The sequence below is a fragment of the Neopelma chrysocephalum genome, unplaced genomic scaffold, assembly GCF_003984885.1.
Source record: "Neopelma chrysocephalum unplaced genomic scaffold, ASM398488v2 Primary Assembly neopelma1_24, whole genome shotgun sequence".
NCBI lineage: Eukaryota > Metazoa > Chordata > Aves > Passeriformes > Pipridae > Neopelma > Neopelma chrysocephalum.
The window spans coordinates 3,056,861-3,084,106 of NW_020897693.1; the positions used below are offsets into that span (position 1 = coordinate 3,056,861).

Here is a 27,246-nt window from a genome sequence, read left to right on the forward strand (position 1 = left end):
ACTAATCAGATGGGCACACAGGAAGGCTGTATAAATACATGTCAACATAAATTATGATATTCTGTGAAATATGTATGAATGCATGTGCATTCGTCTTTTAACTAGCTTAGGAATTTTCAGTTGTTGAGATACCAATATTTCTTAAAGAACAGCTATTCCAGATTTAGCCCTGACAGGGAGCATAGATATAAAGGCAAATGATTTGTTGGAGGCATGTAGAGTTTAACTGGGTATTTCTTTCTTTTCTTCCTTAGGAGAAACGCATGTCAAAGGCAACAGAAGTAATGATGCAGTATGTGGAAAATCTGAAAAGAACATATGAAAAGGATCATGCTGAACTAATGGAGTTCAAGAAACTTGCCAATCAGAATTCTAGCAGAAGCTATGGTGCATCTGGTAAAAAAAAAATAAAAATTTAAGGGTTTGTCTTGCCTCTATACAGGGAGATGTTGGTGCTCTTAATGATTAAAAGTGAAGTACCATAAAACCTATTCGTGAAGTTCTGATGTACAGGTGTAGATTTAAAAAAGTTGTAGAAATAAGTTCAAATGTTTCATATGAACCATACTCGATGCTATAGTACAGTAATTTGAAATCACTTTCACTTACCAAATTCTGATGAGATTCAATGACATTTTCATTGGCCTCTTTCACGTGCACATAGCCTGTGCAATTTTAATGCAGATACCTTTTAGGTGATGGATAATGGCAAAATTTCATTATTCAAAACTTTTTTTTTTTTTTTGCAACCTTGTCTTTCCTGTACTGGAAACTGAAATATGAGTATTTTATTTTGCAAGTATCTGTATGTGGAGGTAGATAGTGGCCTTTTGCCTGATCTCAGTAAAGATACTAATGGTTTGATTTTTGCAATTATTTCAAATTTCTTCTGCAGGTGAAGCTGAGATCAGAACTGCATGACAGATAAATATGTGGTCACTAAAGACCTTGTATAAATACACTGTATCTGAGTTTGAAATACAAGCAAGGGCTCTATTAGTATTTATAGATACTCATATAGTCTAAGGCTGGTTTTTATCTTTTTTCTGTGTAGAAGATGGAGTGCCTCGTTCATCTAGATCCATGTCTCTTACTGTTGGAAAGGTAATTCTACAATATTTTAAAAAATGAACATTTAGTGTAGTGAAATGTCTTTGTCTACCAGTGCTCCAGAGAATGGCTTAGGTCCTGTGCTTTGTTCTAGTTCCTCAGTGAGGAAACTGAACATGGGATCAAAACCTACCATATGGTTCAGGATTCCATGACCACAACATTTTCATTATCTTAAGAATTTCGTCATGGTCAGAGCACCTTAGGTGGGAGCAGTTATTTTTTAAGTGGGGCTCATTTTTCGGTTAGCATCAAAGTATCTTGTTTGATTTGACAAAGTATTCAGTGAGAGACCGTCTCAGATTGTTTTTGCTTGACCCATTAGTAGCTTCAACACGTCCAGTGTTTCATTTCTGCAAAAATTCCAAGTGTTGGAGATAAAGCTTATTACAAAACTTGCTAAAACAACCAGTGATTTGAGAGATATGAGTCCCAGTGTGGCCATTGGTGGTCAGAGGCATTATACTCAGTCTACTGTTTATTTTCATATTTTTATTTGTTTAGGTTGTAGTTCCTTAGATTTAGTTTATTCCTGCCACCTCTGAGTGTTGGGTATAAAGAATTAGAGCACAGAGCCTGCTAAGGGCAACACTGGATTTCAGAATGAGAACCAGATAAGTTGAAACAAAGGTCCCAAAAAAAGATTAAATTTAGGAAGGACAAGTCCAAGTAATAAAGAGGGGGGAGAAAGCCCCAAAACACTAAAATGGTCTGCCTAAGATGGCTGAAGACTCCCCTGTGTAGTTTTGCAGCAGTAAATTAAATAAAATTGTCATTAATGAATAGGTACAGTTGGTTTAGTCTAGAACCAGGATCACGGAGCAGGTGACTCCTCCTATGTATTTACTAAATCTGTGTTTAACTCTTTTCCTGTAAAGTTGTCTAGACCAGAATTGTTTGGATTTGCACTGAAACAAAGCTGTTAGATGCTGTAAGTGTTTTGATGTTTTTACTCAGTTGGAAGCACAGATTTTACATAGATTTTATAGGTTGAAACCTTTAGCTACTTACCAAATGACAGCAAAAACTTAAGTGATCTGTACTTGAGCTCAAATATATTGTGTACAGCTTGCAGGTGTTTGTCATATAAAGAATACTCATGATCCTTGGGAAATGTAAGCAATGTCACATGGTGGTATCTAACAACTCAAGGGTGGGAGAGAAGGGGATGTTCACAGGATGTTCCTGTGGAAGGAATGGGTGTTGTTGGTTCTGTAAGTTATAATTGGTAGGTTTAGATGTAATCAGTATATCATAGTGGGTACGGGATATCAGAATGGGTACATGGCATTTTCCCCAATATCGTTATACATCTGATTTATTCAAAGATAATAGCATATAATAAGAGCTGACAATATCAGCTCAGACCACATCTGTTGTGTGACTTACTCTACTGGGCTTTCAGTATGGAGGGAAAAGAGCAGCATCCCTGTACCACACTCATTTCACACTAAGCACTTGCCACAGCAGATCATACTAGAGAAATTTCTAGGGAAAACCGCAGCCTAGCATCCATTTATCTTAATTATCTCCTTTTCCCCAAGAGACATTAAGCTACATCTTTTCCACACCTGTTAACCTACAGAAGTGTTCTTCAGTCTGTCTTGCTGTGTGATAGAAAAAACCATAAATTGTTGTTCCTCACAGAATATGCCTCGGAGGAGAGTCAGTGTTGCGGTTGTTCCTAAGTTTAACTCCTTGAACATTCCTGGTCAGTCACCAACAGCTTCACCTATACCTTCAATGCCATCCCTGGTAAGTAAACCCCATATTTTAAAGGTACTATTTTTTGTCTAAACTACTTTTACGTACGACCAAGCCACAGTTACTAAAAAATGGAAGCCCTTTCATTGGTTTGACTTGTTTTGACTCCATCCTAGTGAAGGGTGTGGACAGAGGCAATTCCTATTTGGAAGGGACACGTGCCTTCAGAATCTACCTCCTTAAATGATCACTTTAGAAACTGCTGAATAGGGAGGGCTGGTGATTCAGAGGCATTGCACATTAGTGAGGCAATTTGCCTTTTCGACTGTAGTAACATACAGGAAAGAAGTTGTGAAAATAGGTGTCCAGTGTAGGAGAGGAGTTTTAACTAGAAACCACAGAACACTAAACAGAAACACGTAATCAATGTACAGAAATGTATGTGGTACATATTTAGAAGTTCTGTGATGATCTGGGATTAGTGAAGTCATCAGCCTCTGTGTTGGCTGTTTGTTTAGAAAACTTAATTAAAACAAATGATAATCTAATCTGAACAGAATGAATCCATATAAATGCTTTGGAGGAAAACTACAAGGCATACTAACTGTTCAGAGATGAGCTATGATGGGACATAACCTGAAAGTTATGCAGTTAAAAATGTAGGTTTATTTATGTGAGGGGGTTTGCTGAGAAGCTAAATCCATTTTAGTTTTAAGAAAAGCATCTGTTTGTGCAATTTAGTTATTATGTCCTCAGAGTCAATTGTTTCAGGAACTGTGTTTGTTTGCCATGGTTTATTATGATTTGGTTTTGTTTAAGATTTCCGTTAGAAAACTCAGCTGTTAATATTCTTCAGATAATCGGAGAGATGAAATAAAGTAATTATACTATTCAGTGATCAATGTATTTCAGAGAAAATTCTTAGTGTGCAAGTCCCCCGTTTACTGTAGTAAATTTGGAAGCTCCATGTTAAAGATACTTTCCTCTTGAGCGTGGGAAGAAAACCTAAGCAGCACATTGACTTTGCCATTTTATTGAACACTCATTTGAAATTTATTAATGGATATAACATTTGTTGCTGTGTTTTACTTACAGTCTGAATCACCTAGTAATGGAAGGAGCAGCCTAACGTCTAGTCCTGCTCTGCCAGCACTTCTAGAAAAGTGAGTTGTCTAGGTCATCTTCTTACCTATTAAATCCTAGCATGAAATGATAATTGGATCATTTCTATCATTCCTAAACCAAGGCATGAGGTATTGAAATCAGTGACACAACGTCAGCTTAGGTTGATTTGTGATCTGGTAACTGTATTTTACAATGTCACCATCATATTTTTCTTTTCATGGTCAAGGAGTTTACAAGCAGCATCTCAGAACTAAACTGAGCCTGCTGTGATCATTAGAACTCATCAAGTAAAAAATGCATCAGATTATACACCTTCAAAGCTTGAGAAAACTAAGAGTATTACATACAGTACACATGAATTTTTTTTCAATGTATTTCCTTGAAGAAATTAATGCTGCATCTAAAGTTGGCCATGAACAACCCAGGATATGAATATTCCTTAATTTGACAATCCCAGTAATAGAAGTTTGTGTTCTACCCTTGCCTTTTCAACAGGTGGCTGGCTGGGAAGAATCATATTTTGGAATACTATGCTATTCAGTGTCATGTAGGTTTTGAAATTTATATGAGTAAACATAAGTATATGAAACTCATAAGTATAATTTATCATAATATTAGATAATCAAAATTTTGAAGTCAAAACCATTATTAAATTAAGTAGTAATTTTTTTTAGTGTGCAATGAATTAAACATTCTGATAAATTAAAGCATTAGGTCAGAGATTTTAGTTTTTGCAATCTGAAGTTTTAGTATAGCAGCCAGGGAAGTTTGCATTTTAAAATTAGAAAATAAAGCTATGAAAGAGGACTTTTTTTTTTTAACCTGGTGACAAGCAAATACTTCAACATCTCTATTTTTCTAGTACCTGTAAATTGCAAAAATATTTTTCATTAAAACATTTTCCCTTTTGACTCTATATTACTTTACATTAGTGCAGGTGCCCTGGCTGGATTAAGGTGTGTTGCTGTTTTCCATTTGACTTAATAGTTCTTCATTCCATGGGTTTAAACAGTATTATTTTTGGTGCAAAATAATGGTTCTATGAATAAGAAAAGTGACGAATAGCTCTGCTGGGAAGCATGTGCATCTTCCCATTTGTGGAAAGAACTTTGAAATTCTTCCAATTGAAGTCCACATAGACAAGTAATTTAGCTTTATACAAGCCATTGGAATGTAAAGCCCTTGCAGTAACAGGATGGAAAGGTGGGTGACATGGAAACTCGTGAGGCTGGGATGAGAACAGAAGGCACAGTGTTCCACAAGGTCTCTGGAAATAATTACCATTATGAACACTGGCACTGCTGCATTTGCACACTCGTGTGCATATACTTCATTTGTGAGTATAATTAGCCCAGAAAGCAAAAATAAAAAGTTATCAAGTCCTTTTCCAAGGAAAAAGTTGCACATTTTTAAGGAAGTTGCTTGCTGATGTTTCGGAAATAGACTTACTAAAACATCACATTGATTTTTGTTGGGATTGTTACTACTACTACTTTGGACATTCAAACTGTTTATGGCATCACAATAAAATGTCTGAAATACTAATTTAAATTAAATTTTTAGGATGCTTTCAACATGCAAATCAAAACCTTTGAAATGTGTAGATCTCACAGCAGTACAGCATGTTAAATTTCATGTTCTTCAGATTAGTGCTGGGCAGGACAAAATTTATCTTATGTCTCTGAGCTTTACTAAGAATGTAAACATGCAACAATTGGGAAAACAAAAACAGTGAACTACAGCACTAGTTGTTACAATTCAAAAGAACTCTGCAAGATCTTTGAGACCATACAGAAATTCTGGGAGAAAAAGCAACAACCAAAAAAGCTTATCAGTATTTCACACTGGATCTTAAGAAAACAAAACATGTTGTCAAGTAACAGAGGTAGAACTTAAAATTCAAGTTTGAGCATAAGTATGTGTTCATGGGCCAGCTGCTATAGTACAGTAAAATTACATAGTCCAACATAGTTTTGTATTTTTAAGCACTTCAGGCTTATAATCATTATTTGTTTAAAGTCCAAGTGAAAATAATGTCTCCTGTTAACATGACTTCTTTCTTAAGAGAAAATCCATCACCCACAGATGGTGTCAATTTTAGTGCCCAAAAAATAAGGCCTACAAAAAAGGTTGGATTCTAGAAGTTGAAATGGGTTCCACTGTTGAGTTTATTAAACCTGGACTTTCATAGATTTGCTGTTACGTCTCAATTACTTAAACTCCTTGTCCCAGATCAAATAAATAAGGATAGGAGAACACTGCAGGAAGAGAGCAATACAAAATGGCTTAACTTAAGGCTAAATGCTCAAAGCTTTTACTTAAGAAAAGTTTTAGTGACTAAAGAAATGTGTGTGTTTGTGGGTTTTTTTCACCTGTGCATCAGTTCAGCATATAAAGTCAGCAGAGGAGAGTACCTAAAAGGCAAATAAAACCAATGTTTTGTTAAATTGGTATTTGATATTATTTCTATTATTTTCCCCTTATTTAGCTGGTTACAATATCTAAGATGATTTTTAGAAAATTGATGGAAATGTTTTCAAGAATAGCAAATAAATCCCATGGATGAGCCAGGAAACAAAAGGAATTTTTTTTTCATTTTTTTAAACAAGTAGTAAAATGCAAGTCATATTACCTTAGAAACATAGTAATTACTGTTCTTAAATTACAACATTTTGAAACTAATGTTTTTCTTGATGTTTAGTTTTTCTTTTGAAAGACATTTCATTTCTCTGATGTACATTAAAAAAGACAAACCACAAGTCACAAAACTGTAGTGTGCTCCAAATACAGCACATTTCAGTGACATTTTTTTCTATTTGTCTTTTCTTTTTGTCTTGGCAGTGGAAAGTCTAATGGAGAGCCTGACTGTGAAACCTCTACTTCTGTGCTGTCACAGAGTGGGTTGGAGGAGATCAGTCCTGAAACTAAAGCCAAGATAGAAGAGGAAGCATATAACAAAGGGTGGGAATATTTTATGTCAACTGAATCTGTAAATATGTGCTACCAGATTACTGCATATGTTTTTAAAATTTATTTTTAAATGCAATTTTAAATGAGTGACAAAATTGAAAGGTGCTCCTAGAAGATAGTAGTAATTGGAACAATGTGGAAAACAACACGAGTGAGCTTCACTCATCGCATTTGCATGGTACCTGTTGATTTTCATCCTTTATTAATGAAAGGCAAACTGTGGGAGAGCAGTTATTTCAGAGATTCTGAATTGGGTGGGTGTTCTTATGTCAATAGTGCTCAGCTTCATGACAGGATAATCCAAAAACAGCCTTATGAAATGTTTATTCTGAAAAGGCTACACGGAAACGAGTAAAGAGTAAGTATCAACCATTGCAGTAGTCATGTTGTTTGTGTCACAAAGCGCTTTACACAATGTGTTTTGGGGCAATTAACAACTTTGGGATCTGTTTCTGAATTGCCAAGCAAAGAACTCTGTACTAGGATTTAGAGTGAGACAAAAATTTTGATCTCCTCCTGCAGAATCCAGCATGCCATCTATCTTCAGCATTGATTCATTCTCCAGGAGAAAAGAAATACCTGGAAGGTGTTCAAAATTATTGAAAAATAATAGAGAAATATTTACCAACTCCTTTACAATAGAAAAAATTTTTCTCTGTTGAGGACTATAACCTCTTTTTGTTGTTCAAGATCATAAATTTTGTATCAGCCCTTATATAATCCTCTGTTAAGGCTGTCTGTGTACTGTACTCACAGTCTTCAGCTAATTTTTACTCGTCTAAGTGCTGCAACACTGCTACTTCTGTTTTATTGAATGTATCAAAGCATAAAGTTAATTTTTCATTAAATAAAATCAGGCTTATACAGCATGCTAGACTAAGAAATAAATGTTTTGTGTGTTGCAGCTATCAGGAAGGCTTGAAGAAAACCAAAGAACTTCAAGAACTGAAGGAAGAAGATGAAGAGACACCCAAAGAAAGTCATGATGAACATGAAGAAAGTGAAAATGAAGATGAGATTAAAAACCTGAAAAGCAGGTGAGAGAGTGGGGTAATATGTCTATACAAGAGGGGCCACTCTGTTCTATTTGTGGTACCCAACCAAGTGTTTTATACTATCACCTTGACATGTTTTCCCACAGTCTAGAGAAGCATATTTCAAATAACAGTATTTTCACAGAAAGGCACTTTCCAAGACAATGTAGTTACAAAATGCAAGTTTTTATTTTGCTGTTTCAGCTAAAATTGTATGTTGACATCAAGATGCTTCATCTTAATGGGGTTTGGTTCTGATTTGAGGTAAAAAAAGATTCCAGAAAAGTTCTTTAGATGCCAGAAGGTATCTCTCTGTAGACATGCATTGTCTCATGGAGGTTGTAATTCAGGAATCTGATGCCCAAATTTGTGCTGTATGTCATTCCCAAAGGGTCATGAGTAAGACAAGCTCCTCAGCTATGCTGGGCTTGCTCTGACCTGGACAGGCAGGTGCTGGCTGCCTCTGGGAGCTGAGTGGGTGCAGCACGACAGCACCCGGCTGGAGTTCCTGCCTGTCACTGGAGTGACACGCTCATTGCACCCTCCTGTACCCAGTGCTCTCTGTCTGTACTGGGGACTTCTGAATCACCTGCTCCATGTCTTCCCTGAAGCATTTGGTGTCTAACTGGAAAACACGGCTGAAATGTTCAATTTTTCTTACAGTTCATTATTGAGTCCCCTCAGTGGCTCTGTCACCCAATTCCATTCACCTGCTGCTTCCTGCGTTCGAAAAGCCATGAGTCTCTTGAGTTAGAGGCAAATGGAATGCTGGCCAAAGGAAGTAGTATGTCCAATGCCAAGCTAAGGCAGGGAACCTTACTTGATCTGGAAGAATCCATTTCCACTCCATAAGCATTGTGGTTATAAACATCTGTAGATTTGAGGCTTCAGCCATGTTCAGAGGGCAGCCGTCTCGCTAGTCATGACACTCTCAGAAAGAAATGTTTATGACATGTTCTAATGTTTAGTTTAGTGGATCAAGATATGAACAGTGCAGGATTTTGCATCGTATCAAGCTCTGAGACAGGTGGGAGAAATAGAAGTCAAATTAACAGTCTTGCAAATATTACTCATATCATAGAATAGTTTGAGTTGGAATATCTGAGTGTACAGCTCTCCTTAGAAGAACTTTGCAGTCTGTTTCTTCTTTGACAAGGTGTTTGTATTGGGAAAAAAGATGGTGCACCATATATCTATGAAACCTCTCAAACTGCAAAGCTTAAGATAATAAATTTGCATATATAACAGTTTTCTTTTGATTTTACAGCAGACTTGAAGTCATCATTAATTATTTATATATACTGTACCCCAAACTGTGCAAACACTGGAACGTGGTATGGCTTGTAGTGGCTGCAATCGTCATTTTTGCTGTGGTGTTGGGAATCTACCATTCCTACAACTCCTGCGATGAGAAGTCCGAGGGAGCTGAAGGGAAGGCCAGCTGCTCTGCTGCCCACCAGTATTCCTGGTGGAACTCAGGATTTCGACATGAGCAACGCGCTGAATAATAAAGGAACAACCACGTATTTCTGGTACCTGAGCAAGTTTGCATCTTAGACCACTGTTGTTAAAGGTAGTGCTTAGTCACCCCTACGGCTGTCACACGTGAGCTGTCAGACAAGCGAGTTGCTCCACACCCCCAGGTCTGGGGATGCAGGGTGAACACATCTTGCCAAGATGAAAATCTGATGAATAATCCTGTCTGTCCTCTTGTTGTAACTGACTGATACAAATAAAATAATGTGGAATCATGACAAGGTTGTGGCAGTAATGAGCAACCAGCAAGACGTTTAAAAGAATGATTTGCACAGGACACTGATGTTTTGAAGAAAATCATAAAACCTGCATTTGCAGTTAGTACTTTACTTGGCATTTCCTGAATTTTTCGTTGATCGTTGAAGTACTAATTGCATTTAAGTCCTTTGGGGTTTAAGAGTCTAATTAATTTCCTTATTCATGAATATTGGGTAGACATAGAAGTTCTTCTATGGAAGAATCTAATTATATTATTAGACCAAATGCCTTGCTGAAAGAGTAATTTTAAGAGGAATTATCTGTATGATTATTTAAATGGAATGTTAAGTACATGCATAAATGTGTTTTATGATATACTTTAAGAATGGGACCACCACTTTTTTTAAAATGGAATACTCAACAGAACCTAAAATGGGGTCTACGTGACATCATTAAATAAATCCAGGAACTTCTGGTATATCAAAGGGACATACTTTGCAGAAATTTCTGTATGACACTCAGAGTCAGGACTGGTTACAGCAAAAAGTAGTTGCTGTCTGGAAGGTTAGATGAGCTGCCCAAGCCCAAAATACAGGAGTCTTGGACATGGGAATTCTTTATTAAAAAAGAAACAAAGAAAACAAAAACTCTTCAAACCTCTGTATACAGGTGATCACACTTAGTGGACTCTGCCCTACTACTAATACTGGTGATAGATATTCTTTGAGATCTGCAACAGGAACAGTTCTGCAACAGCCAGAACCCAACCAGTGCCAACGTGAATCAGGACAGGGAAGCAGTGAGGACTTAAGAAAGCTCACTGTGTGTTTTTAGTAGTTCATTTTCAGAACCTGATGCCAGGTATCCAAATGATCTGATACACTTCCAAAGCTGAACTGCCAGGTCATGAGAGATTCATCTCTTGCAGTTCTGCCAATCTGGGAGTCGCGAGTTCTTACACAAGAATGTGAAAGCCTGAAATTCTTGGATAAGCAATTCCAAAATGGTGAAGCCATTATCTGTAAAAACCCCACCACCTAGGGCTGAGACCAGAATGTCTGTCACTGAGGGTGTACCTTATGTACCTGCTGAACGTCACTGCTGACTGAAGGTGAACTGTGTCTTTCCTTAGCTAGACCCACAATATCAAAATCAGTGTGACACTTGATTGCACTCGTATCTTGCATTCTTCCGGCATTTTCTGACTGAGAAGCAGGTCTGTTCACCAACTGAAGGATAAGTGTGTTATGAAGTACTGTAATTTCAGTTCAGACACAGATAATATTGTCCTGTTTTCTTTTGGTGTAAACACTGAACCTCAAGCTAACTATCAAAGAAAACAGGTTCCTAACTCAGTCAGCAATTTCATTCACGTCTGGCACTAGTAACGAATATCCTGCTAGTGCATTTTTGTTTGTTACATCTTTAGCCACGTGTTTCTTAGGAGACATTTTTAGAAAAGAGAAAGAAATGAAAAATTAAAAAAGCAGACCATAACCACTTTTTTTTAGGGGCGGTGGGGAATGAGGAAATCTATAAGCAGTTGGCAGGGGGGTTTTGTATTTTAAAGTCTATATTATTGAGGAATAGTGTGCCTAAGGAAGTTCAAAAAGGATAATGGGAAAGTGTCATTTGGTCTAAAATTGTAATTGGTAAAGAATAAGACAGAAGAAGGTTTCTTGCAAATTACTTGGAATCTGTTTGGTTCAGTTAGAATATCTGACTGTGAAGAACTACTGTGATATTTCATGTACTTTCAGTATTTGAAGAAACTTGTCAGTTGTTCTTTGAATACTTCTTTATTAAAATCAGCTTCTTTAACTTAATATTCTTTACAAATAACATGCTTAATAAGGCATTAAAAATTGAAGGTAAATAGTTCTGAATATTCAGAATTCTCTATGCCAGAAATTATGGAGCGTATTTGATTATGTGATTGTGGACATGGTGGGCTGCACTGAAGAAAAATAATTATCAGTGCCTGTAATTGAATTAATTCACTTTTATTTGCATCTGCACTGATGTGGGCCCAAAAGCTTGTTTTAAGTACACATAGAAACTTATTGATATCAACAGGACTCTCAAACTGCTTAATGTTAAGCATGTTCTAAAGCTTTTTTGGTCAGTGGGTGAACAAGGTCTCCATCCTCCCTTGAAATTCAGCACACTGGCTTTTTGTGGAATTAGTGCACCAGGGCCAATTCCCATAAGTACTTGTACTGATTTGAACTGAACTACTTGCATGTCTAAGGCAAGTGTAATTTTGCCACAAAGTTTTTACTTGTTTTGAGGAATCTACTGAAGGAGGCAAGAGATTTTAATGGGGGTGCAAAAATGAAGATAAAGTTTATTTTTAAAAAAATTCTTCTTTTTATAACTACTTTGAGCAAACTGTCCACTAAAAATAACAAACCACAACGACTAACAGCACAGTAAATAGTTTTGCTTATATTTTTCAGTTAGTTAATGAAAACACCTTTTTTAATAAGAATCTAGATTAAGCTCAAAAGCTATCCTAAATGTCATTTTATTTGTTGGATATTAGTTTGCTTTATCTGGAAAAAAAAAAACCAACAACCTCTTCTGTGTTCAAAGATCACATCAGATAACAAGAAACAGAGCTATTATTTATGCTATTAACACTGAAATAGTTTTCTTGAGGTGCAATATTTATTTTTCTGCTTTAACAAGACACATTTATTGTTTTTCCTGCACAGCACAAATGTTTCTAGTAAAAGGAATTTCAAAAGGGCACTATTTTTGTGTATCATATTTAAATTTGTAATATTGTAAGATTTTGCACAAGTGTGCTGGTATTGTACTGTATAGTATCACATACTTGAGTTTTGAAATAAAAGTATGGTTTCAAGTCCTCAATGTTGTTACCTTAAGGATTTGGGTTTTGCCTGTGCTCTGTCTGCACATTGATGGCTGTGTTCTCATGAAATACATCCTACCTTGTCCACCCTGCAGCGTGTTACATGTATCAAGGATCTTGTTCTTAGTTTTCCAGTTTTTCAGGAAAATTATGCAGAAGAAGCAAGCAAACTCCTGTGTCAATAGAGAGAATGTTTGTAAGCAGGGTCGTCCCTGTCACACCATAGCAACAAGATGAGAGAGGAAGCTGAGATATCCTGGAGAGAGCTTAACACCTGCTTCAGAGGGAGCCCGTGTGTCACTGAGGAGGCCAAACATGGAGAGCCACAAGGGAAATCTGTAAGCAAAGGATTCTGAGCGAAAGGTTAGGATTCTTTATTTGCTTTGTGTCCTCGTAGACTTGGGAAGTTGGGGAAGCCTGGGCTTTGTGGAGAGCTGTCCAGCGGGTAAGAGACAGTGCTCAGCTTCTGAATCTCTGATAGTCAGTGACAGGGAGAAAAACTCTGGGACAGCGACAGCCTTGAAAGGAATTACTGTAACCATGGAAAGACCCCGACATTTGTATTTTCTGCATAAACGTGTTTCCTCTCCTGCTGTTCAGGTTTCAAGGGTCCTTTAGAAATGATTGTAGAGAACAGTTACTTCTGTCCTCCCATATGAAAAGTTTTCTGTTTAGCAACCCTCATCAGCATTTTAAAACATGCTGGCATGAGAGGCCGGGAATTTTTCTTATAAGTTACTACAAGTATTTAGGTCAAACACTAATTAATCATTCTGTATAAGTCTGCGCTTTTTTTCACCACACTAATTATGATGAAGACACAGAAAAAGGTTAAAGACCTTTTGTACTGTTACAGTCCAGATAAGTGATCTTCCACACAGTTTTAGAACAGCTGAAATACAAAAAGGAAGAAACCGACAAAAAAATAGTTATTTCCGTCTCACTTCATCACTCTAAAATTCTTTTCTCCCTCTTCTAATCTGTGTTTTGCTCTTACAAGACCGTGTGAAGCAGCTTATATTTTTGTTTGGTTTTGCAAAGGTGTTTATCTCATTTTTTCAGCTAAAAGTCCTACTAAAGATCAAGAGCATAGACTGAGTTTGACTAAAGGAACTTTGCCACATTGAGAATAGTAGACACAAAGTGTTAAAACTCAGCAGGACAATTAGCACGCAATTTTAAAATGTCAGAAACCCAGCTCTTGATTAGTTTTCATGGCAGGAAGTACTTTGCAGTTCAAGTTAAGCATGGAGATGGTAAGATTTTGTTTAATGTTCTCAGTGTTTTACAGCCAGTCTACTTTTCTCCTCCCACATTGCAAATGCAAGTGAATCCACTTACAACCTGCTTCAAGTGAGAGTTAAGTCTGATTACAGCATCTCACATTGCCATCACTTTGTAGAGGCAGGTTAGTACAGAACAATAAAGGAGGGAAGAGAAACTGGAGGAAGAAATTTGTCTGAAGATCTCAAGGAGCTTTACTAACATTCAGTTCCAAACCGCGGCCCAAGCACAACCCAATTTTCATTTCTTCATTGCTGATGGAGACATTATTTCACTAACCCACAGCATCCTCCCATTCTCCTTAGGCTCTGTAGATGCCTGTCTGTGTTACAGAATACCAAATCATATCGTAATCATGTTATATGCTGCTCTAGGAGATTGGGCCTGTGCCCAGTTAAAAGCTAATATTGCCTTAATATATTAAGTAGGAACTTTCTACAGTACAAACCACAGCTTAAAGAGGTAGCTACTGTTACATTTGTGTTTACAGGACTCTGAAAACAGTTCGAGGACATAGGGCATCTAAAAGTTTTCTGAATCACAAATTGAACATGATGTGACAAAACCACCTTGTTGCAAAAAAAAGAAAAATGTCTCACACCATTCTGAACTCTGTAAGCAGGTAAACCAATTTATTAATCAGTGCTTGGCATTGGTAAGGCCTCACTTGGAGAAAAAGAGCGAGCCAGCAGGGGTTTCTTAGCTGAAAGAAAAGTGGGAGCAGAGGCATAACTCTTTAAATACATAAGATAGTTGCAAAACATAAGGGAATAAACTATTTTCCACGTTCATTGCCAGCAGGAAAAGAAGCGATAGGTTTACATTAGGGTACAACGAAGTCAGTTTAGAGTAGGGAATACCTGTGAACAGTAAAGGACAGCAAAGCACTGAAGTAGAGCGTTTGAGGAAATGTTAGGAACCTGTCACTGGAAGTCTTTGAGAACAGGTTCAACAAACATCTGTCAGGAATAATAGATACAGCTGATATGACTGACAGCAAGGGAACTAGTTCATCTCTGGAACCCCATTCCTGCTCTGTGTTTGAAGGAGTCTTTGAATCAAAAAAATAATTTCTCTGCTAAGACTTCCTGAAGGCTTTCTAAGTTGCAGCTGTGAGGACCATCTGTGTTTTGAACCAATCTGTGGAAATCACTGTTTGCTGGAACTTCACAGAAGGCGGCAGTGGTGGGACTGGCTCCCACCTCCATACCTACAGTCTCACATGGAATCTCATTTACTGTAGTGGATCTCCAAATCTGTTCAAAACTGGGTTTCAATTACCTCTGTGTTTTGGTAACTCTCTGTGCATTGGAACTCTAAGGGAAAAAAACCAGTAAAACTACTCCATCAAGACATATAGGATAGTGGGGAGTGGATGTCCTTCCACTTCCAATAAACAAAAGAAAAATCCATCGTGGCATGCTGTGATACAATAGAGGACTTGATTTATTTACCAGATGAATAGATAGCATGAATAATGAGCTGATAATCAGTAAAAAAGGAAAAAATAGCAAAAGAAAACCTTCTTTCAAAGTGTTTACTGACTTAGCAGCCTAACAGTCTTATCTCCCTTCCTCAGCCCTGTTTTCTGAATCAGCAGTAGTTAAATTTTCCAGCAATCCCTACATGAAAGGGAGTGTAAAGGGTGACTGGGGATTTCCGGTGAGTGACCTCGCCTTTGAATGGGACAGTCAATGCATTTGCTCTGACATTCTTTCTATGAAGCAGTGCAGTGACAGCTGAAGTTGCTTTCCAGAAGTCATCTCAACAGAGGTCTGACAGTATCCAACACCTTAATTTTCCTTAGCACAGAAGACAAACCACCTTGAATTCTTTAATTTCCTGAATTTTTCAAGTTGGTGACAATGGCAACTAATTTTGGAGTTACCTCAGCAGCGTTTTTCATCTGGGTGATGACATTCATGGCTCAAAATTACTTTGTAACAGGTATGTAAAGTTTCACCTTTTAAAGTGTTGAAAAAGGTAGCTAGATTTACAAAAATGGGGAGAAGGGTGTGTGTACTAATGTGTTTCTGGCATAGGAAATCACAGAATTTTGAGACTACAATGCAACGAAAACTAGGATATAATGATTTAAATTTTAGTCTTATTTAATTGCTATCTAAATGGTGAAGCATTTTTGTCTAGATGCTACAGAACTGCATATTTTAAAAATTTGGTATTGCATTTAGGATTAAGTTCAGATTTATTGAAATGTAATTTTATTTTGTACTACTTAAAATACCAGAGAAACAGTTTTGTATAACCTGTTGTATAAGAGAGCATGAAACCAGTTCTCTTTCAAATTCCATCATCAACTTGATGCAATGTATTCTAACTGCAGTAGCTTCTGGATATCTGCAGATACTCAATGTGCATCAGAAGTCTCCAGATGCTTCACTGTAATTTGCAAGGAGTAAATGCTTGTTTCTACTTATGTAAAAGAACATACACAGTTATGGCAGACAATTGATTTTGTCACCTACTGAAAGACTTCTGAAGGAAACCTGGACTGAGTGAATTAGATGCTCACATCAAATCCAATTGAAATTCCACAGGACTGGAGTACCTAACAACTCCTAGTCTCCTAGAGCAAAACTGTATAATTTTCACTGGGGAAATGGAGAGCTTGAGTGTTGTTCTTCGCAGCTGTTTGGATGCCCCCCAGCTCCACTCCAAGAGAGCACCCTCCCTTGGGGTACCTCCTCGTGCACCCTCTGCTCACTGGTCCAAGAGCTGCAGTTAAGCTCAGGGCTGATCTCCAGCTGTGTTTTCCAGCTGTGTTGTAGCAGGTCATGTCCCTCCTGTAGTGGCTTGCTGCCTGGGCTTCACAGAGAGACTCTGGATTTAGGCTGTGGGTACCCTTGTCTCCAGAATGGACTTCAGGCATGTGTTACAGGTAGCACCATCTTCTGCTGTTCCCAAATGGACTTTCTGGATGTCTGACTCATCATCTTGCTCTCTCTGGGACTGGCAGTGAAACCTGCCACTGTCACTGTGGTCCTGTTCAGTGCTGTGGGACTGTGCCCTGGTCGGTGAGGACACTGCCCTGCCTGTGCTGCCCTCTGCTCCTGGTTCCTCTTTCCTTGTGGAACAGCCTCATTCCTGCTGCTCCCTGGCATCAGCAGCCAAAGGAAACTCTTTCTAATAAATCAGAGTGAAGGCTAGGCACAAGGTAAAGAGAAAAACAACAGCTTCCCCCCATAAAAAGCTAGAAGGAAACTAACATACAACAAAGTCAATACCCATAGCTTACAAAAATTGAACCATTTTCTTCCTGTTCTATGACAACTTTGTCTTGCTGTGAGATTCTTTTGTCTAGGTCTTCTCACCTATCTCAGTAAAACAGATTTTTCACCCCAGACCCAAATACTGAGGAGAATGTCCCAGTATTAGTAGGTCAACTAAGCACAGCAAAGCTCAAAGCACAGCTATGTGTAGCTTGTGGACAGAAAAGGATAATGTGCTTCTAAGGAGTTAGTCTGTCTCCTGTACAAACTCAGTCATCTTTAGAACAGAGCTCAGAGGTGATTTAAGAAGTGATGGAAAGACTTGAAGAGGCTACTGTTCTCTTTCTGGGTTTCTTCCTCACACTGTAGAACCATCCAGAATTTAGATTTAACCTGATCACTTTTTTGAAACATATCTTTTACTTCACCATTTTGTTTTAAAAAGCTTAGCAAATTTTAACGTACAAGTTCGGCACATATCCTAGAGCCACCTTTATTATCACTTACAACTTCATTTTCTGGTACTGAATTTATATATTATGCTTTGTATCCATGCAATTCATGTGTAAAAATATTTGTCCTGTAATTGAATGACTAAAGACTGTAGCAGTTTACAGGTACCTACACAATTTTCTAAGATTTCATTAAATTCCTTTCTGTCAGCTGCTCAGCTTTATTTGAAATTTGTAAAGTTGATCATTGAGAAACTTTCATTCTCAACATCACATTTTTTAAAAGTTGTGTTGCTCAAATCTAAAGATAGGAAAATAATTGACTAATTGAGCAATAAGAGTAAGAGTAAAGTCAGAGCATAAAGAAGTAAAGAAAGAAAGGAACTAGGCATAACAGGAGGAGGAGCAGGGTATTAAAAACTGAGAAAGAGGAACTGTGGATGGGCCTCAGCAGCTGAGATAGGGACTTATTCAGGGAACCAGAAATGGTTCTCAAGAGACTTGCCTTTAACAAAAAGGAATCAAGAAAACTTAAACCTTGAACACATAGAATAGCTTAGAATAGAATAGAGCAGAATGATTTCAGTTGGAAGGGACCTGCAATGAACATCCAGTCCAACTGCCTGACCAAATTGGGGCTCACCAAGACAAAGCACCTTGTTAAGGGCCTCTTAAACACTGGCAGGCTTGGATCCTCACCCGCATCTGCTGTGCTCCAGTGTTTGTCTTCTCTGACACAGAAGCACTTTGGCCAAAACAAGACCTACACTAGGACATTCATGAGGACAGGCTGGCTAAAAGGAAGGAAGGAATTTGCCAGTGTGAATCATCCCTCACACTGGGACTACTTGGATAGACTTGAAGTCTTTGATACCTACACACACCCCTTCCTTGAGCAACAGGGCTTCTCTGCATCCCTGTGCCATATGTTTGGGCTTGTCTCATGTTCAGGCCAGGGCTGGATGTGGCCACAATTTGGCTGTGGGGACTGTTCAAGTGTTCAATGGCTTTCCACCTCTGCTGAGATAAATCCACCTGATTCAATGATTGCTCCACCAAACACTGAAGTCCAGTTAAACAAAATGTAAGGACAGCAGAGATGCATCTTTTTTTCTAGAAGCCATTTCCAAACCCACCACATCCAGTGGGAGCAGGAGCTAAGAGCCTGTCTTTCTTTTAGCACTCCACACAAGCTTAGTCACCTTCTCATCATGAGGGTGGCTTGGCTGCTAGTTCTATCTTTTCATTCATAAAATTCAATTTAACTTGTATTGCTCAGGAGTCATGTGTTGGATTTGCAGGCAACACTTCAGCCTGCTTTGGAGAGTTTGTGAGTTGCCTGTGTTCTGAAACATAGATTTTATGAAGCATTCATTATTGTACATACCTGGTGAGCATAGTCTGACAAGCATATTGAGCAAGGAAGTAACACCTGGGGCTGTTGGTTATCTGATGTGCTGGCAAGGAAATGCTGAAATGTTTCATTTATCAAGGCAATTACTGTATGTAACTCAAAAAGAAAAAAATCTTTTTTTTTCCCAGTATATGCTTCCAGCGAGACATGGAGGCAAAATAGTAATATCCTTTCTCCTTTTTTGTGCCACTTCCTGAATTTTATCCTATGCCCTTAACAGAGGCTAAGAAAGCAGAGGAGGTGTAACCTAAGCTATGCACTTGCTGGTGCAGGTGTCACAAAGAGTGGACCAGCTGTGGTTATCTAAAAACCTGGATGAACTGCCTGGAAATGTGTCATAAATCCACCCTATCTCCTCTTTCCCTGCCAAGTTCAGTACACTGAATGCTTGACAGTGGTTGGTGGGTGGAAGCATCATGCCAAGATAGGAAAAAAAAAAGAAAAAAGAGTTTAGGAGGAATAAGGAACACCAGGAATGATAAAATCTTTATATTCTCTCATTGGTATATTAACTTCATGAAAAATTATGCGTAATACTTTTGATATTATATATCTTATCATCTTGATAAGAAGGGTATAATGACAGAATCAGTGCCTCAGAGCAACTGTTAGTTTTAATTTGTTAGGAAAAAAAGGAAATAAGACTGTATATGCACTCGGTCTAATAACAGCCAAACCTCTTGAAATTCTAGACTATTGTTAAAAAATATATTCTGTTTTAAAATATGTCTTTTACACTAGAAATTAATTTTCTACTATCCCCAGCTAGAAACTTTAAAAAATTTCAATTCAGTTAAACGTGATCTTAAATTCTTCATGAGGAATAAACATTAATATTCAAATACTAACCTTGAATATTTTATGGCTTAATTGCAGGTTCCATTCATTCACTTTGCAGGATCACAGGTGTAGGACTCTATCTTGAGAAGAAAGTGAATTTCTCAGAAGCAAGTAATACATGTAATCAATTGAATCTACAATTGGCAAGTAAAGACCAAGTTGAAAATGCTTTGAAACATGACTTTCAAACATGCAGGTATATCAGTTAGTGGCTCATTGCCTTTAGTGAACACCTTAACACATCTACAAGGCTGGTGATAAATCTAATGCTAAAAGGACCGATGCTTTTTATTGTAGCTTCGGATGGGTGAAAGATGGATTTGTTGTCATTCCTCGGACAACACCCAACAACAAATGTGGTAAGGGTAAAACTGGACTAGTGCGATGGAATGCTGACCTCCTTCAAACATTTCACGTTTACTGCTTCAATTCCTCAGGTATGTAAACATGACAACTACATTTCTTGTGTTTTGGTTTGCCTTATATTAGTTTTTTTTTAATGTCTGTGTGAAAAAATAATAACAAGTAAGTGAGTTCTTATAATTTGTTGATCCTTTCCCCCAACCTTAAATGTTATCAAGATGTATTTGCCTCAGAAGCTTTCAGGAAATACAAAAGGTCAATTAATCCAAATTAATAATTTGGTGCTGCCATGAAAGCTCTTGAAGAAGAGTTGCTTTTACCATTCTGTAATGTTGATGTAATGCTCTTAATATGTTTTGATTATTTAGGCAGGTTCATTTGAAAGACGGTGAATAGAATCTTTACCCAGGGTGTCTGTGTGTGGTGTGTTTGTTCTTTCAAAAAGGCCAAGAGTGGGGTACTTCAGGAAAACCTGAATGTCTTTTGATAAAGGAAAATTAAAGTAAATTAAATTATAAGGCAGAACAGCCAAGAGACCGTAAACCCAACCAGATTCCCAATCTATTATCCAACAGCTTTCTTTAATGTGCATCATCCTATGTGTGAAAAGGATGCTGAAAAGTGAATTCCTTACCTTGCTGATAAGGAAGCACTGCACAGGAAATGCACTATTAAACACTGAATTATCACCCAACCTATAAAGTTAAAAATTACACGATCAGGCTAACTTAGTTTTTCTCTGCAGTTCAGGCAACATGCTGTAAAAGAAGCTGCTCCTATTGGTATTGTTATTTCTTCTGTTCCTATGCACCATGGTGTTTCAGTGCATGAAATGTATGTTATTCTGCATCAGAAATGTTGGGTAAATTGAGTAATGTTAAAGAGGTAGCAAGTAGTTTCAAATTATTGCTTTGGTTAGCTTTGATTTTAAAATAATTATAATTACATATATATTATACTGTTGGAGTACGTGAAGAAAGCTAAGCTTCCCAAATGGTTACAGTACAATTTAATGTATATTTAACATTGGGATGATTCTGCATCTCTTTATCTTTACTTCCAAATTGTTGCCTGATCTAGGCATTTCTTACCCAAAATATTTGTCAGAAGCTCATCCTGTCAATTTTCTTGTGCCAAAAAAAGTGCCAAAGGCGCTTGAAAACCATCATGGAAAAAGTATAAAGCCCCTGCCATTCAGCTTTTTATTCTGTGAGTGTAACTGCGTCATCAGACTTCCCGTGGGGATTCATGTGGACAACAGTGCCTACGTCGTTTCCCTCTTATTTATGTTGTAATTTGGTTGTTACCTTGGTGAAATTTTTATAGCTTTACAGAGTACAGAACTTGACTAGCAAAGAAGAATTTCCACTAGCAAAGAAGAATTTCCATGTTTTCACATGAGCCTGATTCGGAATTCAGCTTTTCCACTTGCATAAAAAATTTCCCTTGCACTTACATTTTTATATAGACAACATTCACTTCATTTAAATGACTTAATTTCTGAAAATTACTTTTTTTTCTTCAAACCTGAAGTTTGTCTCTTCCTAGCCCCCCCATCCCATGACAGTCATGTCTCTTTGTTATTTCACACTAGTGCCTGATGTATCTGAAAGTTTTATGGGCTACTTTTGTTTCCAGGATATCAAATAAGTTTTCCAAGTATCAACAGTGCATGCACATGTTTTGAACATGTACATAATATCATGGAAATCTTTTTGAACATTGAATCTGCAGTAGTTAAGTCTCCTGCTCTGCAGGAAGTTATACTGTTGGTTTTTATATGCAATATTATTCTACGTACTGTCCATGGGGAATCTTGTCATTGATTTGCAAAAAAAAATGAGTGCTACACTTGCTCAAAAGAGTGTTTAACTATGTGAGTAATGATAAAAGCTGCATAATCTGCACTGTACCCACATGTTTGAAATAGCCATATCTGATTTGGGTAAGGCTTTCGTGAACAAATAATAATTTCCAGAAGGGAATTAATGAGGGACAATTTCAATAAACATGTGTGCAGTAAGTACAAAACTAGCATCCAACACAATTATATTTCCTTTCCCTGCTGCAGATGTCCAGATTAATTCATGCAAACCAGACCCAACTACAGCAACGTTTCCTTCATCAAGTGCATCAACGGACTCGACTGTGCATTCAGCCTCTGATTTCACTGAGAACATCACAGCAGTGCCCACTGTGACCGAGACAGAGCAATTCCTGAAAAACAGAAGATTTCGTGTCATATGTGTAACTGAAACATTACCAACAGAGGGGACCACCACAACACTGCCAGAGGAATCCTCCGGGACTGCCTCTCCCAGCCACACTGCCCGTTCTGCCTTCAAGAACGACTCTGTCATCTTTGGAGGTAAAGGCTTATAAGGCAGAGGATTTTAAAATAATTTTTAAGTAGAAGTAAGGTCTGGTTTTATGTTCTTTGATAATATTTTGATATGAAACGGTGGAAGTTCATTCTGGTTAATGTGATCTGGGGTAAATACATCCCTAAAAAAGCCTTGGCAAACACTATGTGCTCAGAGTAGTGGAAAACTCATCAGGCTCTTAAAACAAAGAAGTTTTAAGGAGAATTGTTGTTCTCTAAATATGGAGGTGTTCTCGAGATATGAGATGTGAGTAAGTACCCCTAATACACAGCAATGGAGAAATGGACTAAATATAAGGAAAAGCATTCCAACTGTAAGGATAGTTAATCCCAACAATGTGTTCTCTAGGCAGGTTGTAAAAACCCTCCAATGAGCAGATTAGACAAATGTCTGTCAGGGATCGCCTAAATACCTGTTTTAGTCTCTCTTGGAAAAATGAGCAGGAGTAACTCATCTTTTGAGATTCCTAATACCTCTATTCTTGAGTTGATGTGTATGTTCTCTTACACTAGGCTGGTTTTAGAAGAATCTGGATTTACGCTCATGAGCCTTTAGAGATTCAGCACTAAGTACAAATAAAATTCTATGCTTATATCACTTTTATCTCCAGGTATCCCCACTGCACTTCTTGTCCTGGCAATCATCTTCTTCATTATTTCAGTTGTTCTAGCAGTCTGTTATATCAAAAAGTAAGTTGGGGGTTTTTTTCCTATCTTAGACTGAGTTAACCCACAGAGTACAACCAGTGAATATTTAAAATATATAGCTAAAGAGCAGAGAAGTAATGATGATGACAAAACAGTGACGCACAGAGAAAAAAAATCTTAAACCCTGTTGCTCTACAGATAAGTTTGTTGTTGCTGTTGCCATTCTCTGCTTTAGAAAAGGAACCAAAGACAAATATTGCCTATTTTTGATTGGTCAATCAAGACTAGTGTGAAACATTTCCAAGCGTGTCAAAATAACAACACTGAATTGTGCATCTGTTCATTTACAAGCCTGTTTATGCCGTTTTATCCCTCTTGTTTTCTACGTCAGACTCGAGGTGAAAGATTTTATAATTGCACTGTGATTGTGCTCAGAAAAAAAAATAATTGTTGAGCTCATTTGTCATGTGTAAAGATCTTCAACACAGTGCATCACTAAATCCTATCAAAAAGTTGTGCATTTCTCACATCTTAGCCCAGATAGCTTTATTTTTGTGTACCACAAATCCTGAATATATATTGTCTGTTTTAAAAAAAATACCAAAATATTTCTTTAGAAAGCTTTGTGCTTAAAAAAGCACAAAGATCTAGCATGCCATCATTCTCTGTGAGATTTTTGCATGAGCATGGCAGAGTAAATTAATTCTAGCTATTTTTCACTTTATTTCCTGAGTGATACTGCCAAACTATGTCAATGTTTCTGCTTTACTATCCTTTTCTTTTCCATTTAAAGGTACAAGAAAACCTTCCCATTTTTAAACAAGACTCAGGAAAAAGAAATGGTTGGAACTGTTGCTCTCAAAGAGGCAAAGTTAAATGACAAAACACCTGAGAAGGAAGCACAGACTAATGGAAATAAGGTGGAAGACTCTAAAAGTAAGCCCGAGGCCACAGTAAAATGTCTAGAAGCAGAAGTTTAAAGCAAAGAATGTACAATTCTTGATGGAAATATAAAATTAAGCACACAGAACTTTGCAATGCTTTTAAACTTGGCTGATTGTGAATACTCATGAGTATTTTCTCTATCTTGACGTATGAAACATTGTTTTTTAATAATTACATCTTTGTCTACAAATATTCTTGCAGGAGAACATGGTATCTTATTTACTTGAAATAAATAAAAAAATCCATATTACAGCTCATTTTTCATCTATAATAAAGAAGTAATTAGGAATATGCTATTAATGACATGCACTGTGTTAACTATTTGCATTGAATTCAGATCGATATATCATTAAAAGGTTTTTATATCCGGCTGGAGGATGTCTGCTAACTTAATGTCTAATATAAAATGATGATACTGTAGTTATCCCTCATGTAGATTAGCTTATTTCCATTCAGTAGTTGCACACTGTTTTAAAAAAAAGTCTGTTTACAAACAGAAGAAATAGTTCTGTTTACAAGTGAGTGAAAAACCAAAGGACCAACCCACTGTCATTCAAATACCCAGGAAAGGATACAAAGATGCTGATGTCTATATATACAGCAACGAATAACTTTCTTAGACACCTTCATCCTATCATAATTTTATTTATTAAAACCAGTATTATCTTCTGCATCAGATATTTGACAGGGGTGGGGAAAAAAGCCTTGATCTGTATCTCAACCCTTATATTTGAGATATTTTGTGTATATTTAAGTGTGGGTTTCATAATAAAGGTCTCAGGTGGCATGGGATGTTTACAGTGCTTCATAAAAAATAAAGTATGGTTGGTATGTTTGTCTGGACAATTTATTCTCATGAAAACTGTCTCACAGTGAAAAGGACTCATATAACCTTAATGTTACAGAATTAATTAGTTATAAAAGAACAACACTAGCAATTTATCAAATATTTTCCTGAACAAACGATTTGGATAACTTATTTTTATATGTGAACAAGATGATTACGGCAGAGAAAGTTTCTTTCTACATCAAGAAGCTTGAAAAACATAGTCTTAAACAAAATAGCAATAGAATTGCTCATTATATTGCAGGATACAATAGTCACTATAGTGTAGGATACCGGGTTATGAACTTTGACATTTTTCATTCATGTAAATTTAAAAATTGCCCAGTAGTTATATATTCTGCTAGATAATGAGTTACAGTTTATTGCTACCCTAGAGAGTCCTTGTGTTGCTTTTTGTTTTCTTCTTCTCCTTTTTTTTTTTTTTTGATTACTCAGCAATATTTTATGGCTCCAGGACTCTGGACTGTGGTGACGCACAGTCCACCACTGCCATTAAAGCCTTGCTACTGCAGAAAGACTGTGATTCAGTACTGCTCTAAAAACCACTCATATCAGATGTTCATCGGCAGAACTTTAGCAGCTAAATGTGCAGCAGAGGACAGCACTAAAAACACAGCCTTCCCACTCAGATAAGTAACTGTTCTCCTTGCAAAATACCACAGTAATGCCTTGTGTCTCTCCTGGCAACCTGAATGAAAGCACTCTGTGAGAGAGCAGGCAGCACAACTAAGGCCATCAGGAGGGGCCACAACCAACACTTGTCATGATGGTGCCAGAGCAGTAAATGGGCCTAAGGACACAGGGAAAGCTAGTGGATTCCAGGTAGCATTTGGTTTTCTTTCTGACATATTATAATCTCCTTTCTGCCTCTCTTTTCCATGTTTTAGAGATTAGAAATTAACTGTTTCTCTATTCTTTTCCCCTACCACCAAGGGATAATTATCTACCTCTCACTCTCCTACTAGCATTACCTCTGTTCCACAGATACCAGGTTCCTTTTCTCTCAGGTTATCTCATTCACATGTAAAGAAATTAGGAGAATTGTTGTCTAGTTTCACTCTGACTGGAAGTTTGTTGCTTCTGTTTTAGAGCTAAATAAGGGTGCTTTTTTCACCCTGAAGCATTTGCTTGCTAAAAAATCTATACTAGCTGTTGTAATAAGATATTGCCTTAACCTGTGCCTTGTTTTATCATATACTTTAGAAACTCAGCTTTCATCCTCATCATCCTACTGACAGCTGACCAATGCACATGGCCTGATCTGCCCCTCCTTTCCATTATACAATTTATGCCAAACTACAACCAATAAAGGACCTGTTACACTGCTCTGTATGTAATAAAGGTAGCTCTAAGTACTAATCAACAATTACTGTATTTGATATTGTCTATATGTAGTGGGTACTGCTCAGTCACATTCAAATGGGAAAGTACAAAACATTCTTGCTCATTTTGTATTGGCATTGCAAGGGATGTACTACTACAATGCAGACAGGAAACATTTATTTAAGTATCAAGACAACTGGAGGCAGCAGAAACTTAAGAGAAATTCTTCATTATGTTTCTGACTTTTCCTAAGTGTTGTGCTTTTTTTGTTTTAACAAGACCTTCTCAACAGCTCTGAAGTTCCTTGATGTGTCAGAAATTGTATTATGTTCAAGTACCTCATCCCACCGAGCAGGAGAGCACAGTTTGTCCTGTCACTTGACAGTAACACTACTCAGATTCCCACACTGAGGCTACAGATGTTTGCTGACCTTAGGTGAAAGGGGTGCTTGGCCTGCAGGAAATACAGCAAGGTTCCCAGTCCAGCCCAATCCCTGTCTGGAATACAGGGGTGCCTTTATCATGGGAAGTACGTGTGTCTATGTGTGAACAGAAGTGGGCAGGAAGGGGAAGTACTACTCCTTTTCTCCTCTTTAAATTAAGTAAAAAAAAATAAATAAATCGATAATTAAACATTGCAACACCAGGATGTGGATGACCCAGAGGATGTTCTAGGATGTCTGTTCCTCGGTGGCTTGTTGTCCTTTATGGGTGTTGGGTTTTTTTGTGAGAAGGTCAGTGAGCATTGACCTTTGCCACACACATCCACCGCCCACATCCTCCCTGCAGACCGGGATTTGCACCAGCAGCCGCTGGCCTGGGATGATCCCACCGAGGCAGGAGCTCAGAGTCTATTAAGCATCATTTAAATTGCAATTTATTAGAGATCATAGGAAACAGTGAATAGTACAGGTGGTCCTATGTCCCCTGGGGCGCTGGGAACCCTGAGCAGGGCAGCACTG

General features: G+C 37.5%; 2 protein-coding genes across 17 annotated transcripts in view; both read left to right on the forward strand.

Annotated features, from left to right (window-relative positions):
• Positions 1-9,697, forward strand: part of MRVI1 (murine retrovirus integration site 1 homolog) — a 103,413-nt gene extending 93,716 nt beyond the window's left edge. For 15 of the 16 annotated variants that reach the window (XM_027700039.1, XM_027700067.1, XM_027700089.1 and 12 more), the window contains 7 exons: positions 255-396; positions 1,055-1,104; positions 2,758-2,865; positions 3,910-3,977; positions 6,781-6,900; positions 7,815-7,946; positions 9,211-9,697. In XM_027700039.1, the coding sequence (XP_027555840.1) occupies positions 255-396; positions 1,055-1,104; positions 2,758-2,865; positions 3,910-3,977; positions 6,781-6,900; positions 7,815-7,946; positions 9,211-9,451 (861 nt within the window). In that variant the 3' untranslated portion in view covers positions 9,452-9,697. The remainder of the gene's footprint in view (positions 1-254; positions 397-1,054; positions 1,105-2,757; positions 2,866-3,909; positions 3,978-6,780; positions 6,901-7,814; positions 7,947-9,210) is intronic. The other variant, XM_027700161.1, reaches the window with a different exon arrangement.
• A 5,419-nt stretch (positions 9,698-15,116) lies between these two features.
• Positions 15,117-24,482, forward strand: LYVE1 (lymphatic vessel endothelial hyaluronan receptor 1). Its single transcript, XM_027700192.1, has 6 exons — positions 15,117-15,786; positions 19,812-19,971; positions 20,073-20,212; positions 22,210-22,506; positions 23,133-23,211; positions 23,963-24,482. The coding sequence occupies exons 1-6, from the start codon at positions 15,705-15,707 to the stop codon at positions 24,147-24,149; spliced, it is 945 nt and encodes a 314-aa protein (XP_027555993.1). The 5' UTR covers positions 15,117-15,704; the 3' UTR covers positions 24,150-24,482.
• Positions 24,483-27,246: the final 2,764 nt, after the last annotated feature.